Source organism: Tachyglossus aculeatus, chromosome 4, assembly GCF_015852505.1.
Source record: "Tachyglossus aculeatus isolate mTacAcu1 chromosome 4, mTacAcu1.pri, whole genome shotgun sequence".
In the NCBI taxonomy this organism is placed as follows: Eukaryota; Metazoa; Chordata; class Mammalia; order Monotremata; family Tachyglossidae; genus Tachyglossus; species Tachyglossus aculeatus.
Window position 1 is genome coordinate 29,963,574 of NC_052069.1, and position 14,945 is coordinate 29,978,518.

General features: G+C 44.0%; 1 protein-coding gene across 1 annotated transcript in view; it reads left to right on the top strand.

The window, feature by feature from the left end:
* Positions 1-14,945, top strand: part of AK5 (adenylate kinase 5) — a 336,353-nt gene that overhangs the window by 291,357 nt on the left and 30,051 nt on the right. Inside the window, exon 11 of the mRNA XM_038745100.1 lies at positions 11,019-11,176. Coding sequence (XP_038601028.1) covers positions 11,019-11,176 — 158 coding nt within the window. The remainder of the gene's footprint in view (positions 1-11,018; positions 11,177-14,945) is intronic.

The window sequence follows — 14,945 nt, forward strand, 5'->3', positions numbered from 1 at the left end:
CCAGAGAGTATTTGGTCGTAAGGAGCTCACAGATAAACGGACCATCAGATAGCAAAGGCAGCCAAGAATGTGATGGCTTTATCCAAACAGGAATTCTGTGCTTCCCCCTGCTGATCATTTCCCACATTTGCCTTAATGAGTAAGTAGCATTGCTCTGCTGGAAAGAACTAGGTAGTGAGGTGGAAAATTTGTTTGGTGGAAACAATTTTGTGGCTTTTCTATCCGTTTACCTCACAGCACTTATTGGAGAAGCAGCGTGGCTCACTGGAAAGAGCACGGGCTTTGGAGTCAGAGTTCATGGGTTCAAATCCCGGCTCTGCCAATTGTCAGCTGTGTGACTTTGGGCAAGTCACTTCACTTCCCTGGGCCTCAGTTCCCTCATCTGTAAAATGGGGATTAAGACTGTGAGCCCCCCCATGGGACAACCTGATTACCTTGTAAACTCCCCAGCACTTAGAACAGTGCTTTGCACATAGTAAGCACTTAATAAATGCCATTATTATTATTTACCTACACTTTTGTTATGCGTTAATGGCGTCGCCACTCTTTTGAGTCTTCTGAGGCTGAACATCCGTGAAGTTGGAATTTTCTTAGAGCGAAAAGTAAAAATGGCAACTGAAACGTAGCCCCAGTGAAGTCTTGGAGAAGTATGTCCTTGAGGAGGAATTCTCATTTATGATAAGTGCTTACTAAGTGCCAAGCACCGTTCTAAGCTCTGGGGTAGATACAAGTTTATCAGCGTAGACACAGTCCCTGTCCCACATGGAGCTTACAGTCTAAGTAGGAAGGAGTAGGATTTAATCCCCATTTTACAGTTGCAGAAACTGGGTCCAGGGAGAAGTAAAGTGACTTAGTCAAGGTCACACAGAAAGCAATTGGCAGAGCCAGGATTAGAACTCAGGTCCTCTGACTTCAAGGCCCATGCTCTTTCCAGTAGGCCATGGTGCTTCTGTTTTCAATTTTGTTGACAGAGTTGAATGGGTTGAAGATAGTGAGCCTCTAGTCAATCAATGGCATTCATTGAGAGCTTACTATTTACACAGCAAAGCATTAGGTAGACATATTCCCTGCCCGCAATGAGCGTAATTTACAGATATGTACATAAGTACAATGGGGCCGAGGATGTCCAAAGGTCACAGATCCAAACGCATGGAAAACGCAAAAGAGAGAGGGAGTAGGGGAAAAGAGTGCTTAAATATGGCTGTCCATCACCTCACCCCCTTCTACCTCACCTCCCTTCTTTCCTTCTCCAGCCCAGCCCGCACCCTCCGCTCCTCTGCCGCTAACCTCCTCACTGTGCCTCCTTCTCGCCTGTCCCGCCGTCGACCCCCGGCCCACGTCCTTCCCCTGGCCTGGAATGCCCTCCCTCCGCACATCCACCAAGCCAGCTCTCTTCCTCCCTTCAAAGCCCTACTGAGAGCTCACCTTCTCCAGGAGGCCTTCCCAGATTGAGTCCCCTCCTCTCTCCCCCCCCATCCCCCCGCCTTACCTCCTTCCCCCCCCCCACAGCACCTGTATATATGTTTGTACACATTTATTACTCTATTTTACTTGTACATATTTACTATTCTATTTATTTTGTTAATAAGTTTTGTTTTGTTGTCTGTCTCCCCCTTCTAGACTGTGAACCCACTGTTGGGTAGGGACCGTCTCTATATATTGCCAACATGTACTTTCCAAGTGCTTAGTACAGTGCTCTGCACACAGTGCTCAATAAATACAATTGAATGAATGAATGAATATGGGACGGTGACCTTTTCCCCCTCTAGACTATGAACCTGTTATGGGCAGGGAAGGTGCCTACTAATTCTGTTGTCGTGTACACTCCCAGGTGCTTAGTACAGTGCTCTGCACATAGTAAGGGCTCAATAAATACCATTGATTGTTTGATTGGCGGTCTGGGAAGGTCAAATAGAAGGAGAAACGCTTCTCCCTTCAGTGCATCCTCCAGTTGCCTGGCTGCCTAAATCTGAGAACACCGATAAGCAGTGTGGTGTAGTGGAAAGAGCACAGGCCTGGGACTCAGAGGGCCCAGGTTCTAATCCTGACGCTGCTAATTGCTTACTGAGTGACCCTGGCCAAATTACATAACTTCTCTGTCCCTCATTTTCCTCAACTCTAAAATGGGATTTAAATACTTCTTCCTCCCACTTGACTGTGGGTATCACAGTCCCTTGCAAGACAGGGACTGTGTCCAACTTCTTTTTTTTTTAATGGCTTGGGTTTTTTGTAATAGTATTCGTTAAATGCTTATTATGTACCAGGGACTGTATTAAGCACTGGGTAGATACAAGTTTACTCGGGTTGGACACATTCCCTGCCCCACAGAGGTCTCAGAGTCATAATCCCCATTTTCATTCATTCATGCAATTGTATTTATTGAGTGCTTACTGTGTGCTGAGCACCGTACTAAGCACTTGGGAGGTACATTTTTAAAGATGAGGTACCTGAGGTCCAGAGAAGTGGAGCGAGTTGGCCACGATTAAACTTTCCCAGGATTAGAACTATCTGAGCAGATGATACCAGTCGATGATTAACTCATCTAGAGCCAACATTCTGAAATTATCCTTGATCTTTAGCCTCTTTTATTCAAAGCTTGGTACGCCGTCTGTGCGGTCACATTCAACGTGGGAAAAACACAAAGTCCTACAATCCTTGCCTTCCCCTGGCATTTCCAATTTGGCACTGTGGCTGCCCCTTTGATCCACAGAGCTTTGGCAGCTCAGACAGAGCGCAGATTGCACAAGGTGTATTTCTCCACAACAGTTAAACCTGGTTTCTAGGGAGACAAGATGGCATTTCCAATGGTCGGTTCACTTTCTAAGCCAAAAGATCAAGCCAACTGATTTCCTTAAAAGCAGGCACCTTCATGAATCTAATTGCTTCTGGAGCAGAGATCCTCAGGTTGACACTCATAAACTGCATGTTAATTGCAAATTCTTTTTTTTGTGGCCTGTTGTTTCAACAGTGCCTGCTGCAGTCAGCCAAATCCTATCTCTTAGATGTTTCAGCATTAAATTGCCACATACCTGAATCGGTCTAGCTATTCACATAAGTGCACTATTGTAATAGCCTTTTGGGACAGAATTCCTCCTTCTGAAATGCACTGAGAGTGGTTATCATCCAGCGCTTAGAACAGTGCTTGGCACATAGTAAGCGCTTAACAAATACCATCTTCATCATCATTCTTAAATTTGAGTCTTTCTGAGCAAGTGGCTTATCTCTATGCTAAATGTTTACATTTGCTCACAGGCAAATGAAAGATAGGATCATTTCTAGATGTTAAGCACACAGTTATTTTGATATTCATTCATTCACTCAATTGCATTTATTGAGTGCTTACTGTGTACAGAGCACTGTACTAAGCACATGGGAAGTACAAATCAACAACATATAGAAACGGTCCCTACCCAATAATGGGCTCACAGTCTAGAAGGGGGAGACAGACAACAAAACAAAAGTAGACAGGTATCAATACCATCAGAATAAATAGAATTACAGCTATACACATATCATTAGAGTAATAAATATATTCAAATAAAATACAGTAATAAATATGTACAAATAAACATAAGTGCTGTGGGGAGGGGAATGGGGTAGGGCAGGGGGGCGATGGGGAGGGGAGGAGGGGAGGGAAAAGGGGGGTGCTGAGTCTGGAAATGCCTTCTGGAGAAGGTGAGCTCTCAGTAGGGCTTTGAAGGGAGGAAGAGAGCTAGTTAGGCAGATGTGTGGAGGGAGGGTATTCCAGGACAGAGGTAGGACATGGGCCAGGGGTTGACGGCAGAACAGGCGAGGACAAGGCACAGTGAGGAGGTTAGCAGCAGAGGAGCAGAGTGTGTGGGCTTGACTATAGAAAGAGAGAAGCGAGGTGAGGTAGGAGGGGGTGAGGTGATGGAGGGCCCTGAAGCAGAGAGTGAGGAGTTTTTGCTTGATTTAAAGGTTGATAGGCAACCACTGGAGATTTTTGAGGATGGGAATGACATGACATACCAAGATAATCCAGGCAGCAGAGTGAAGTATAGACTGAAGCTGGGAGAGACAGGAGGATGGGGGATCAGAAAGGAGGCTGATGCAGTAACCCAGTTGGGATAGGATGAGAGACTGAACCAGCGAGTTAGCAGTTTGGATGAAGGAAAGGGTGGATCTTGGTGATGCTGTGGAGGTGAGATCGGCAGGTTTTGATGATGGATTGGATATATGAAGTGGGTGAGAGCAGAGTCAAGGATGACACCAAGGTTGTGGGCTTGTGAGACGGGAAGGATGGTAGTGGTGTCTACAGTGATGGGAAAGTCAGGGAGAAGACAGGGTTTGGGAGGGAAGATCAGGAGCTCAATCTTGGACATATTGAGTTTTAGATGGTGGACAGACATCCAGATGGAGGTGTCCTGAAGGCAGGAGGAGATACGAGCCCGGAGGGAGAGAGAGAGAGAACGGGGACGGAGATGTAGATCAATCAGTCAATCAAATCGTATTTATTGAGCGCTTACTGTGTGCAGATCACTGTACTAAGCGCTTGGGAAGTACAAGTTGGCAACATATAGAGACAGTCCCTACCCAACAGTGGGCTCACAGTCTAGAAATTTGGGTGTCATCAGCGTAGAGATGACAGTTGAAGCCGTGGGAGCAAATGAGTTCACCAAGGGAATGAGTGTAGATGGAGAACAGAAGGGGACCAAGAACTGACCCTTGAGGAACACCTACAGTAAGGGGATGGGAGCGGGAGGAGGAGCCCATGAAAGAGACTGAGAATGAACAGCCAGAGAGATAAGAGGAGAACCAGGAGAGGACGGAGTCTGTGAAGCCAAGATTGGATAGCATGTTGAGGAGAAGGGGATGGTCCACAGTGTCAAAGGCAGCTGAGAGGTCGAGGAGGATTAGGACAGAGTAGGAGCTATTGGATTTGGCAAGAAGGAAGTCATTCGTGACCTCTGAGAGGGCAGTTTCAGTGAGGTGTAGAGGACGGAAGCCAGATCGGAGGGGGTCTAGGAGAGAGTTGGAGTTGAGAAATTCGAGGCAGCTAGTGTAGATGACTCGTTCTAAGAGTTTGGAAAGGAAGGGTAGGAGGGAGATACGATGATAACTAGAAGGGGCAATGGGGTCAAGAGAGGGTTTTTTTAGGATGGGGGAGACATGGGCACGTTTGAAGGCAGAGGGGAAGGAACCAGTGGAGAGTGAGCGGTTGAAGATGAAAGTTAAGGAGGGGAGGAGGGAAGGGACAAGAGTTTTCATGAGAGAGGGAATGGAGTCCGAAGCACAGGTGGGTAGTCTGACAGCTTTTTCACAGTCCTAAAAATAATAATTAATAATAATTATTATTATTTAAGTGTTTACTTGGTGCTAAGCACTGAGTTAGATGCAAGTATTTAATACCATTAAAATATTATTTATTGCATGCCTGCTGTGTGCAGAACACAGTAACAAGTGCCTGGGAAAGTACAATGAAATTAATCATCATGATCTCTACCCTTAAGGACCTGACTATATGGCTGGAGAATAGACTTTCAAATAAATTACAAACAGGAGGAAGAAGGAAAGGGGGATATGTATATAAGTTAGTGGTTAATTAATGGTGTATGTAAGGTATAGACATAAAATCATATACGTCCCTAGAATCTGCCCTTTCCTCCCCATCCAAATGGCTACCACACAGATCCAAGCTCTTATTTTACACCTTGACTACTGCATCAGCCTTCTTGCTGATTTCCCTGCAGCCTGTCTCTCTCTTCTCCAGTCCATACTTCACTCTGCTGCATGGATCATTTTTTTTCTGAAAAGCCTTTCCGTCCATGTCTCCCCACTCCTCAAAAACCCCAAGTGGTTTTCTGTCCAGTGTCCTAACAGAAACTCTTTACCTTCGGCTTGAAGACAGTCAGCTCTCTCCCTTCTACCGAACTTCCCTTCGAGAAGCAGTCTGGCTCAGTGGAAAGAGCACGGGCGTTGGAGTCAAAGGTCTTGGGTTCAAATCCCGGCTCTGCCAATTGTCAGCTGTGTGACTTTGGGCAAGTCACTTCACTTCTCTGTGCCTCAGTTACCTCATCTGTAAAATGAGGATGAAGACTGTGAGCCTCATGTGGGACAACCTGATCACCTTGTACCTCCCCAGAGCTTAGAACAGTGCTTTGCACATAGTAAGCACTTAATAAATGCCATCATTAATTAATTAATTAACCTCACTGATCTCCTACAACCCAACCCATGCAGTACATTCTACGTTCCTCTAACGCCAACCTAGTCACTGTACCTCACTATCATTTATCCCACCACGGACGCCTTGTCCACATTCTTCCTTGGGCCTGGAACTCTCTCCCCCTTCATATTTGTTAATGATGTGCATTTAGCTTTCCTTCTATTTATTCTGATGACTTGACACCTGTCCACATGTTTTGTTAGGTTGTCTGTTTCCCCCTTCTAGACTGTGAGCCCGTTGTTGGGTAGGGACCGTCTCCATACGTCACCAACTTGTACTTCCCAAGCCCTTAGTACAGTGCTCTGCACACAGTGAGCGCTCAATAAATATAATTGAATGAATGAATGAATGAATGAATGAATGAATGAACCAGGTGGGACACAGTCCTTGTCCCATATGGGGCTCACATTCTAAGGAGGAAGGAGAACAGCTATTGGATCCCCTTTTTACAAATGAGGAAACAGGCACAGAGACGGTAAGCAACTTGCCCTAGATCACCCAGCAAGCAAGTGGCAAAGCCCAGATTAGAACCCAGCCCTCTGATTTCCAGGTCTGTGCTCTTTCCACTAGGCCCTGCTGCTTCCCATAATCTTTGCCTAACTAGGAATTCATCATGGCATGATGTTTCGGGGGGGATTAATTTACATCTCCACCAGTGATTAGTTCAGTCAATTGTATCTATTGAGTGCTTACTGTGTGCAGAGCACCATACTAAGCATTTGGAAGAGTAGTATAACAAAACAGACACATTCCCTGCCCACAAGGAGCATAGTAAGTGCCTAACAAATATCAATAAATAAAATCAATATACTTTACAGTTTAAAGGAGAGTTTAGTTTGAAAAATGTACCTAAAAACAAAGCAGGTCAGACAACAATCAGAAGGACATACTTCTACCTCCCTGGACCCCCAGCTGTCCTCCTGACACCCTTTTTTTCTAACAGCACAAGTTTCCAGCAGCTACTGGGCCCTGGGCGAAGTCCCCAGACAGGAGCCATGAGGCAGACAATGAGCAAAGATCCTGAGTATTACAGTTGCGAACATTTCATGGCCTCAAAAGATCTTTAGCTCTTTCAGAGTTGATCATATGGTATTTTCCAGAAATTGCTTTCTCTTCACACCCAGCTGTTGACACGCGCCTTAAAAATTTCAAGTTGAACTCCAAGTTCTCTCTGTGACGTATCAATCACATTCAGTATGAATATGAATTTGCATAGGGCTTAAGACTTTTGTTCAGTATACATTTAAATATCAGCAATTAGATTTATCTGACAGTTCCTCATTTAGTATCAATCATCTTGTCACTAGATAATATAAAGCCCTCTCTTCTGCCTCCAGCTTCTGTTCCTCAAAAGCTTTTATGCTGTAGAACAAGTTAATGTTGGGGGAAGAGGACAAACTATATTTTTAATGCTCCAGATTTGTCTTCACTGAATGTCATACATTAAACGTTGAGGACACATGTAGGTTACAGTGTATAAAAATTCATATTATTCAAAAGCTCACATTATTCATTCATTCAGTCATATTTATTGAGCACTTACTGTATGCAGAGCACTGTACTAAGTGCTTGGGAAGTACAAGTTGGCAACATATAGAGACGGTCCCTACACGAATTACCACTCAAAGGAAGAATTATCCTTAACTCCTTACTCTCTTTCACCTCTCACATTAAGGCAATCCCTAACTACTCTGTTTCATATCCATGACATTTCCTGATCCAAGCGCTTAGTACAGTGCTCTGCACATAGTAAGCGCTCAATAAATACGATTGATGATGATCCACCCCTTTCTCCAAACTCCCACCAACCAGGACCAGCTTCTTATCATATTCAGACTAAAATACTCTGTAAGCTTTATTATTAGTAATAATAATAATAATTGTGGTATTTGCTATGCGCGTGCTATGTGCCATGCACTGTAATGAGCACTAAGGTTGAAACAAGATGACCAGAAGATAACAAGAGGTAGATACAATTCAGTCGATCAATAATATTTATTGGGCACCTAAAGTGTGCAGAGTACTGTACATACTTGGGAAATGAGTTGGTAGATACAATCTCTACTCACAAGAAGCTTACATTCTACAGGAGGAGCCAAAAATTAAAATAGATTAGGGATAGGGGAAATAATAGGGTACAAGATAAGTTAACAATCATTGTTCTCCGTGCCATCAGCCTCTCACCTCTTCTTTTAGGATCATTTTTCTTAAATGTCATTTCGTACACAGATCAACCCACTCCTCAAGGATCTTCAGTGATTATCCATTCTCCCTAACACACATCAAAAAGAAATTACCAATCAGAGATATTTAAAGACTCCACCACCTTTCTTTCTTTTCCACCTTCTCCACTGCACTCCAACTAGCTCATTCTCCTTCCCTAGCAAACTAACCTATTCACTAGATCATTTTCCCCATCTCCACCACTTCTGACCCTTATGCTCAGCCTCCTTCCTCCTACTTTAAACTCCATTCCATTCAAATTCACCAGTCCACAGGTCTTCCATCTTTAAAGCCCTTTGGAAAGCCCATCTCCTTCAGGAGGCTTTCCCCAGTTCACTTTTCTTCTCCCCAGCTGACATCCTCCCAACTCCCAGCTCAGCACTTATGCATTCACAATCACTTCTGGACTTGCATCCACTATTACTTTAAGCACCCCCTCGTCCACATATCTGCCACTCCACTCTCTTCTTCCTCCCATCTGTAAATGATTAAGTGCCTGCCTTTCCATTTAAATCGAAAGCTTCCTAATGGCAGGGATCGTATCTTCTGACTCTATTGTATTACATTGCCCATGGCCTGTGCTCAATACCTACTATTATGTGATAGGAACAACACTATTGTAGTTTAGAACAAGGGATCATGTTCAAAATATTTTCCAGATTTTTCCAAATATTCAAATGTTCATTCATTCATTCAATCGTATTTATTGAGCGCTTACTGTGTGCAGAGCACCGTACTAAGCACTTGGGAAGTACAAGTTGGCAACATATAGAGATGGTCCCTACCCAACAACGGGTTCACAGTCTAGAAGGGGGAGACAGACAACAAAACAAAACATGTGGACAGGTGTCATCAGAATAAACAGAAATAAAGCTAGATGCATGTCATTAACAAAATAAATAGAATAGTAAATATGTACAAGTAAAATAGAGTAATAAATCTGTACAAACATATATACAGGTGCTGTGGGGAGGGGAAGGAGGTAGGGTGCAGGGGGATGGAGAGGAGGAGGGATAAGGGGGCTTAGTCTGGGAAGGCCTCCTGGAGGAGGTGAGCTCTCAGTAGCTTTCACCAAATAATGCCAAGTAGTTTCAGTTAGTGATCCCACTGAAGTCTCCTTATTAATAAAACTCTTCTTTAATGTTCATTTCTGACAAAAGATTTTTCAGTATTGTCACTTAAAACACTACTGTAAAATATCCTGTGAGAAGCAGTGTTGCCTAGTGACTAGAGCACAGACTGAGGAGTCAGAGGACTTGGGTTCTAATCCTGGCTCCACCACTTGTCTGCTGTGTGACCTTGGGCAAGCAGCTTAACTTCTCTGTGCCTCAGTTACCTCATCTGTAAAAAGGTAATTAAAACTGTGAGCCCCATATGGGACAACGTAATTACCTTGTATCTACCCCAGCACTTAGAACAGTGCTCGGCACATAGTAATTGCTTAACAGATACAATAATAATAATAATAAGATAGCTCAGACATACAATTAAAATGGAAAAACTAGGCAACCAAAGGTCCTTGCAACAAGGCTATTCTGCTTTATTCCCTTGGTCATCTTTAAGAAAAAAAACCACACAACCACAGGATGTCATTCCCTGATTATCAGGTTCTCAGTTCCATCACAAGAGTTCACAGTAGACAGAGCCACTGCTAAGAGCAACTGAAACAATAGGTGACAATCTCCTTCCAAGTGGTCTTCCTTGTTCTTGGGAGCAGCCACAATTATTGGTTTTTAATTTAATTTTATCCATCCACACTAACAGAGCCCAGGCCTTCCTAGATTCTGCTAGAGGAGCAGTATGCAGAGTAGCAGAACATAGAAAATGTTCACTGTTCTCTAATTTATCTGTCATTTCACAGAAAGTCTCCAAAATAAAATCATTTTCAATTCAGAATCATCAGGTTCGAGGGCTTAGTTGTCTGCTTTTCTGAGAAAAATCTTTCTAATGGGCTGCAGAGCACCTCTTTTGATCTCTACTTCAAGGTGAAATCCTTTTAGAAGGCATGATAAAAATCTCTTAGCTGTTCTTAAACTATGTTAACAAGGGGAAAATTGGGAAAATTGCCATGCCCCTGTTAAAAGGGTGCTAAATTATCTTACTGAAGTTAACCTGTGCTTCAGAAAAAGCCTTATCCAAACCTTTCAGTGAAAGAGAAACTTAGCCTGGAATAAGGAAGTGTCCTGAATGTATAAGAGCAGGAGTAACTTCAAAGGATGAAGGGAAAAATAAAACAGTTCAAGGGAAAAATAAAGCAGCTCAAAATCCTGATTCTTAAACAGTAATAAAAATTGTGGTAGTCATTAAGTGCTATGTACTGAGCACCATGCTAAGGTCTATGGTAGATCAGGATAATCGGGTTGGATATAGTCCCTGTCCTTCATGGGATTCACTATCTGAAGGGGAGGGAGGACAGATATTACAGATGAGAAAAACTGAGGCCTAAGAAGTTAAGTGACTTACCCGGGGTCACCAGTAGCCAAGTGACAGAGCAAGGATTAGAACCTAGATATCTTGACCCGAATCCTGTGTTCTACCCACTAGGCCCAAAACTGTGAGGTAGAATGAACAAAGAATTACTTAAGTTTCTTTTTTTTTTGTCTTTAAGGAGGTCCTAACTCTTGCAGAGGAGTCCAATGTGAAAAACTGGTGCAGAAATATGGATTTACTCACCTGTCTGTGGATGAACTCCTCCAAAGCGAGAGATCATCAGCATCCGGGAGAGACGGAAGTCAGAACAGAAACATCGCGGAGCCGGTGTCCATGGTACAGAGATGTTAAAGCCCTGTAGACTGGGGCGACGGTTTCAGGTGGGAAGTGGGAGGTGGGAAGGGACCTTCAGATGCGTCTCAGCTGGGAGACTCTTTCTGCCAAGGCAGAAGTGAATAGTTTGGTTTTGGTCACTTCAGAACCCATTGCCCTTACAGAAAAGTCTGCTGAAATGAATTCCGTAATAAGAAACTTAAATCCTCCTTTGAATAGTTACATAGGAGATAAGCCTTTTCCCTGTAATCAAGTCAGCCTTCTTGGCCTCCAAACCACCAACAAAAATCAAACGTATTTTTTGAGTGCCTACCATATGTTCCTGTAGAGTAGGATAGAAACAAGACCACTTTCTCTGCAGGGGGCTTGCCATCTTCTGGAGAAGCTTGTGAATCTGGCACAACAAAACTTGTTTTTCTTTTCCACCTCCTTGGTTGGAGAGATTGCCACCCATAGGGTCTTAATCCAGCAATACCGAGCCTAGACTATTTTTGACATTAGCATGATGTTAATTTTGTGACCCTCCTCCATTAGCCATTTTTCTCTGCTCTCATCTGAGCTGCAGAGTCAGAAGCCGAGGGGAGAGAATGGCTGATTACAAGAAGCTGTGCTTCTCCAACTCCCAGCACCTGTGACATTAGACAAAGTTGCCAATTTACCTATCTGGGCAGGAGAAGCTCTAGAAGGGCATGGCAGGCCCAGCTAGTGAACCCAAGTGCCCCAATCCCCTGTTTAGGCTTCTCGGGACAGGGCTACAGGGCAAGGACTGGATCAAGTGCTTAGTACAGTGCTCTGCACACAGTAAGCGCTCAATAAATACAATTGATTGATTGATTGATCAGCACTCCCCTGGCCTGACATTCTTTGGAGCTGGTCAAGGACCAAAAACTGGTTTCAGGGCAGGGGTGTGTGTGTGTGTTGGGGAGGGGCTGTTAGGGAGGAATGGGGAAGGATACAGGACCCCTTTTGCCAAGGTTTTGTGTCCCCGAGTTCTTAGGGATGCCTCAGATCCAAGTTCCAGTCCACAAAACTTGCCCTCTGTATATGATTTGGTGAAAGCTAGTCTGCCACGGTCTGGGGCAGAGGAACCCAGGGAAATCAATCAATCAATCAATCATATTTATTGAGCGCTTACTGTGTGCAGAGCACTGTACTAAGCACTTGGGAAGTACAAGTTGGCTACATATAGAGGGAGTCCCTACCCAACAGTGGGCTCACAGTCTAAAAGGGGGAGACAGAGAACAGAGAAATGTTAATGATAATGATGTGCATCTAGCTTTACTTCTATTTATTCTGATGACTTGACACCTGTCCACATGTTTTGTTTCGTTGTCTGTCTCCCACTTCTAGACTGTGAGCCCGTTGTTGGGTAGGGGCCGTCTCTATATGTTGCCAACTTGTACTTCCCAAGCGCTTAGTACAGTGCTCTGCACACAGTAAGCGCTCAATAAATATGATTGAACGAATGAATGAATGAAATGTTTGTGATATCTCCAGACTCCTTCTTGAGCACTCAGAAATCAGGCACAGTGCTTAGTTTAATGAACAGGGGAAACTTAAATCAGATCAAAATGCTTACACACCACTAGATCTAAGCTTTAATGTGCGCACAAACTACCAAAAGTGCTCAGTACTATTGACTGATTGGCAAGCAAACTCTTACAGATAGCCAGAGGTCTGACGGAGGGTACTCCCCCAGTCAGGAAGTAGAACGGGAGATCTGGCAAGATTACCAAACCAAGGCCCTGAAGACTGAGACAGAGAAGTCAAGAATTTCCTCGCAGCTTGCTAACTGACTCTCCTAGAGAATTTCCCAGGCAGCAGGTGCTGCAACAACGTGTCAATCACTTTCCCATAGGACACTTGACATCAGCTCTGCCTCCCACAGGGACCTGAATATTTCCACACCTGGGCTCTGTCATCACAAGGCACTTAGCTGGACCCCATTCTAATGATCAATTAATCAAACTATAGTATTTACTGAATGCTTACTCTGTGCAGAACATTGCACTACATGGGAAAATACAATAGAGTTGCTTCATTCATTCATTCAGTCGCATTTATCGAGCACTTACTATGTGCAGAACACCATACTAAGGGCTTGGGAAAGTACAATACAGCAATAGAGACAATCCCTGCCCACAGTGAGCTCACAGTCTAGAGGAGGGAGACAGACATCTATACGAGATAATCAGACAACAATATAAATAAAATTACAGATACATACATAAGTGCTGTGAGGCCCTGACAAGGGGGAAGAGCAAAGAGAGAGAGTCAGGGTGTTTATTTTATTTGTGCATATTTATTCTACTTATTTTATTTTGTTAATATGTTTTGTTTTGTTCTCTGTCTCCCCCTTCTAGACTGTGAGCCCACTGTTGGGTAGGGACCGTCTCTATGTGTTGCCAACTTGTATTTCCCAAGCACTTAGTACAGTGCTCTGCACACAGTAAGCGCTCAATAAATACGATTGAATGAATGAATGAATGAATGAGTGAATGAGTGGGAGATGAGGAAAAGTGAGGCTAAGCCTGGAAAGGTCTCTTGAAGAAGATGTGTCTTCAGTAAGGCTTTGAAGCAGGGGAGAGTAACTGTATGGAGATGGACATCATCCCTGTAGACCATAAGTTCCTTGTGGGCCATGTATTGTTGTACCATGCATCCCAAGCTCTGCATACATAAATGCTCAATAAATATCATTGATTGGTTGATCTCCGCCTGGGAAGACGGACACTAAAATAAAGATAGGGGTCAGCAACAGAGTTTAAAGACTTGAACATATATGCCGTGGGGGAGGGGGAGGTCCTAAGTGCTTGGTGGCTGAGGACTCAAGTGCAAAACTGTGACAGTAGGAGGGAAAATAGTGTGGGGAAGGCTTCCTGTCACATTCTCTGACCAAGGTGAGCTTACAGTCAAGAGGGAGAGACAGATATTCACATAAATAAATAAGTTACAGGTATGTACATAAGTGCCGTGGGGCTGGGGTGAATAAAGGGAGCAAGTCAGAGCAATGCAGAAGGGCCTGGGAGAAGAGAAAATGAGGGCTTAGTCAGGGAAGACCTTTTGGAGGAGATATGCCTTCAGTAAGGCTTTGAAGGTGGGGAAAATGATCATCTGTCGGATATGAAGAGAAAGGGCATTCCAGGCCAGAGGCAGGATGTGGGTGAGAGGACAGCAGTGAGGTAGTTGAGCTCGAGGTACAGTGAGTAGGTTGGCATTAGAGGAGCAAACTATACAGGCTGGGTTGAAGTAGGAGAGTACTGGGATGAGATAGGAGAGGGCAAGGTGATTGCTTTAAAGGAGTTTCTGTCTGTTGCTCTAACTTTTCCTATGCACTCCTGAATTTCTCTCTAATAACCCATTAAGGAAGGAGCAGTGTGGCCTATGGGAAGAGCATGGGCCTAGGGGTCACTCTCCCCACCTTCAAAGCCTGATTAAAAGACCATCTTCTCCAAGAAGCCTTCCCGAACTAAGCCCTTATTTTCTCTTCTCCCACGCCGTTACATCTCCCTTGCACTTGGATTTGTACACTTTATTCCCCCCAACCTCAGCCCCACAGCAATTATATACATATCTATAATTTATTTATATTAATATTTGTCTCTCCATCTAGCCTGTAAGCTCATTGTTAATAGGGAATGTGTCTACCAACTCTGTCATATTCTACTCTCCCACGTGCTGAGTACGGTGCTCCATGCACAGGAAGTGTTTAATAAATATGATTGCTTGATCGATTGATTAATTGTTTGACCTGGGTTCTAATCCCAGCTCT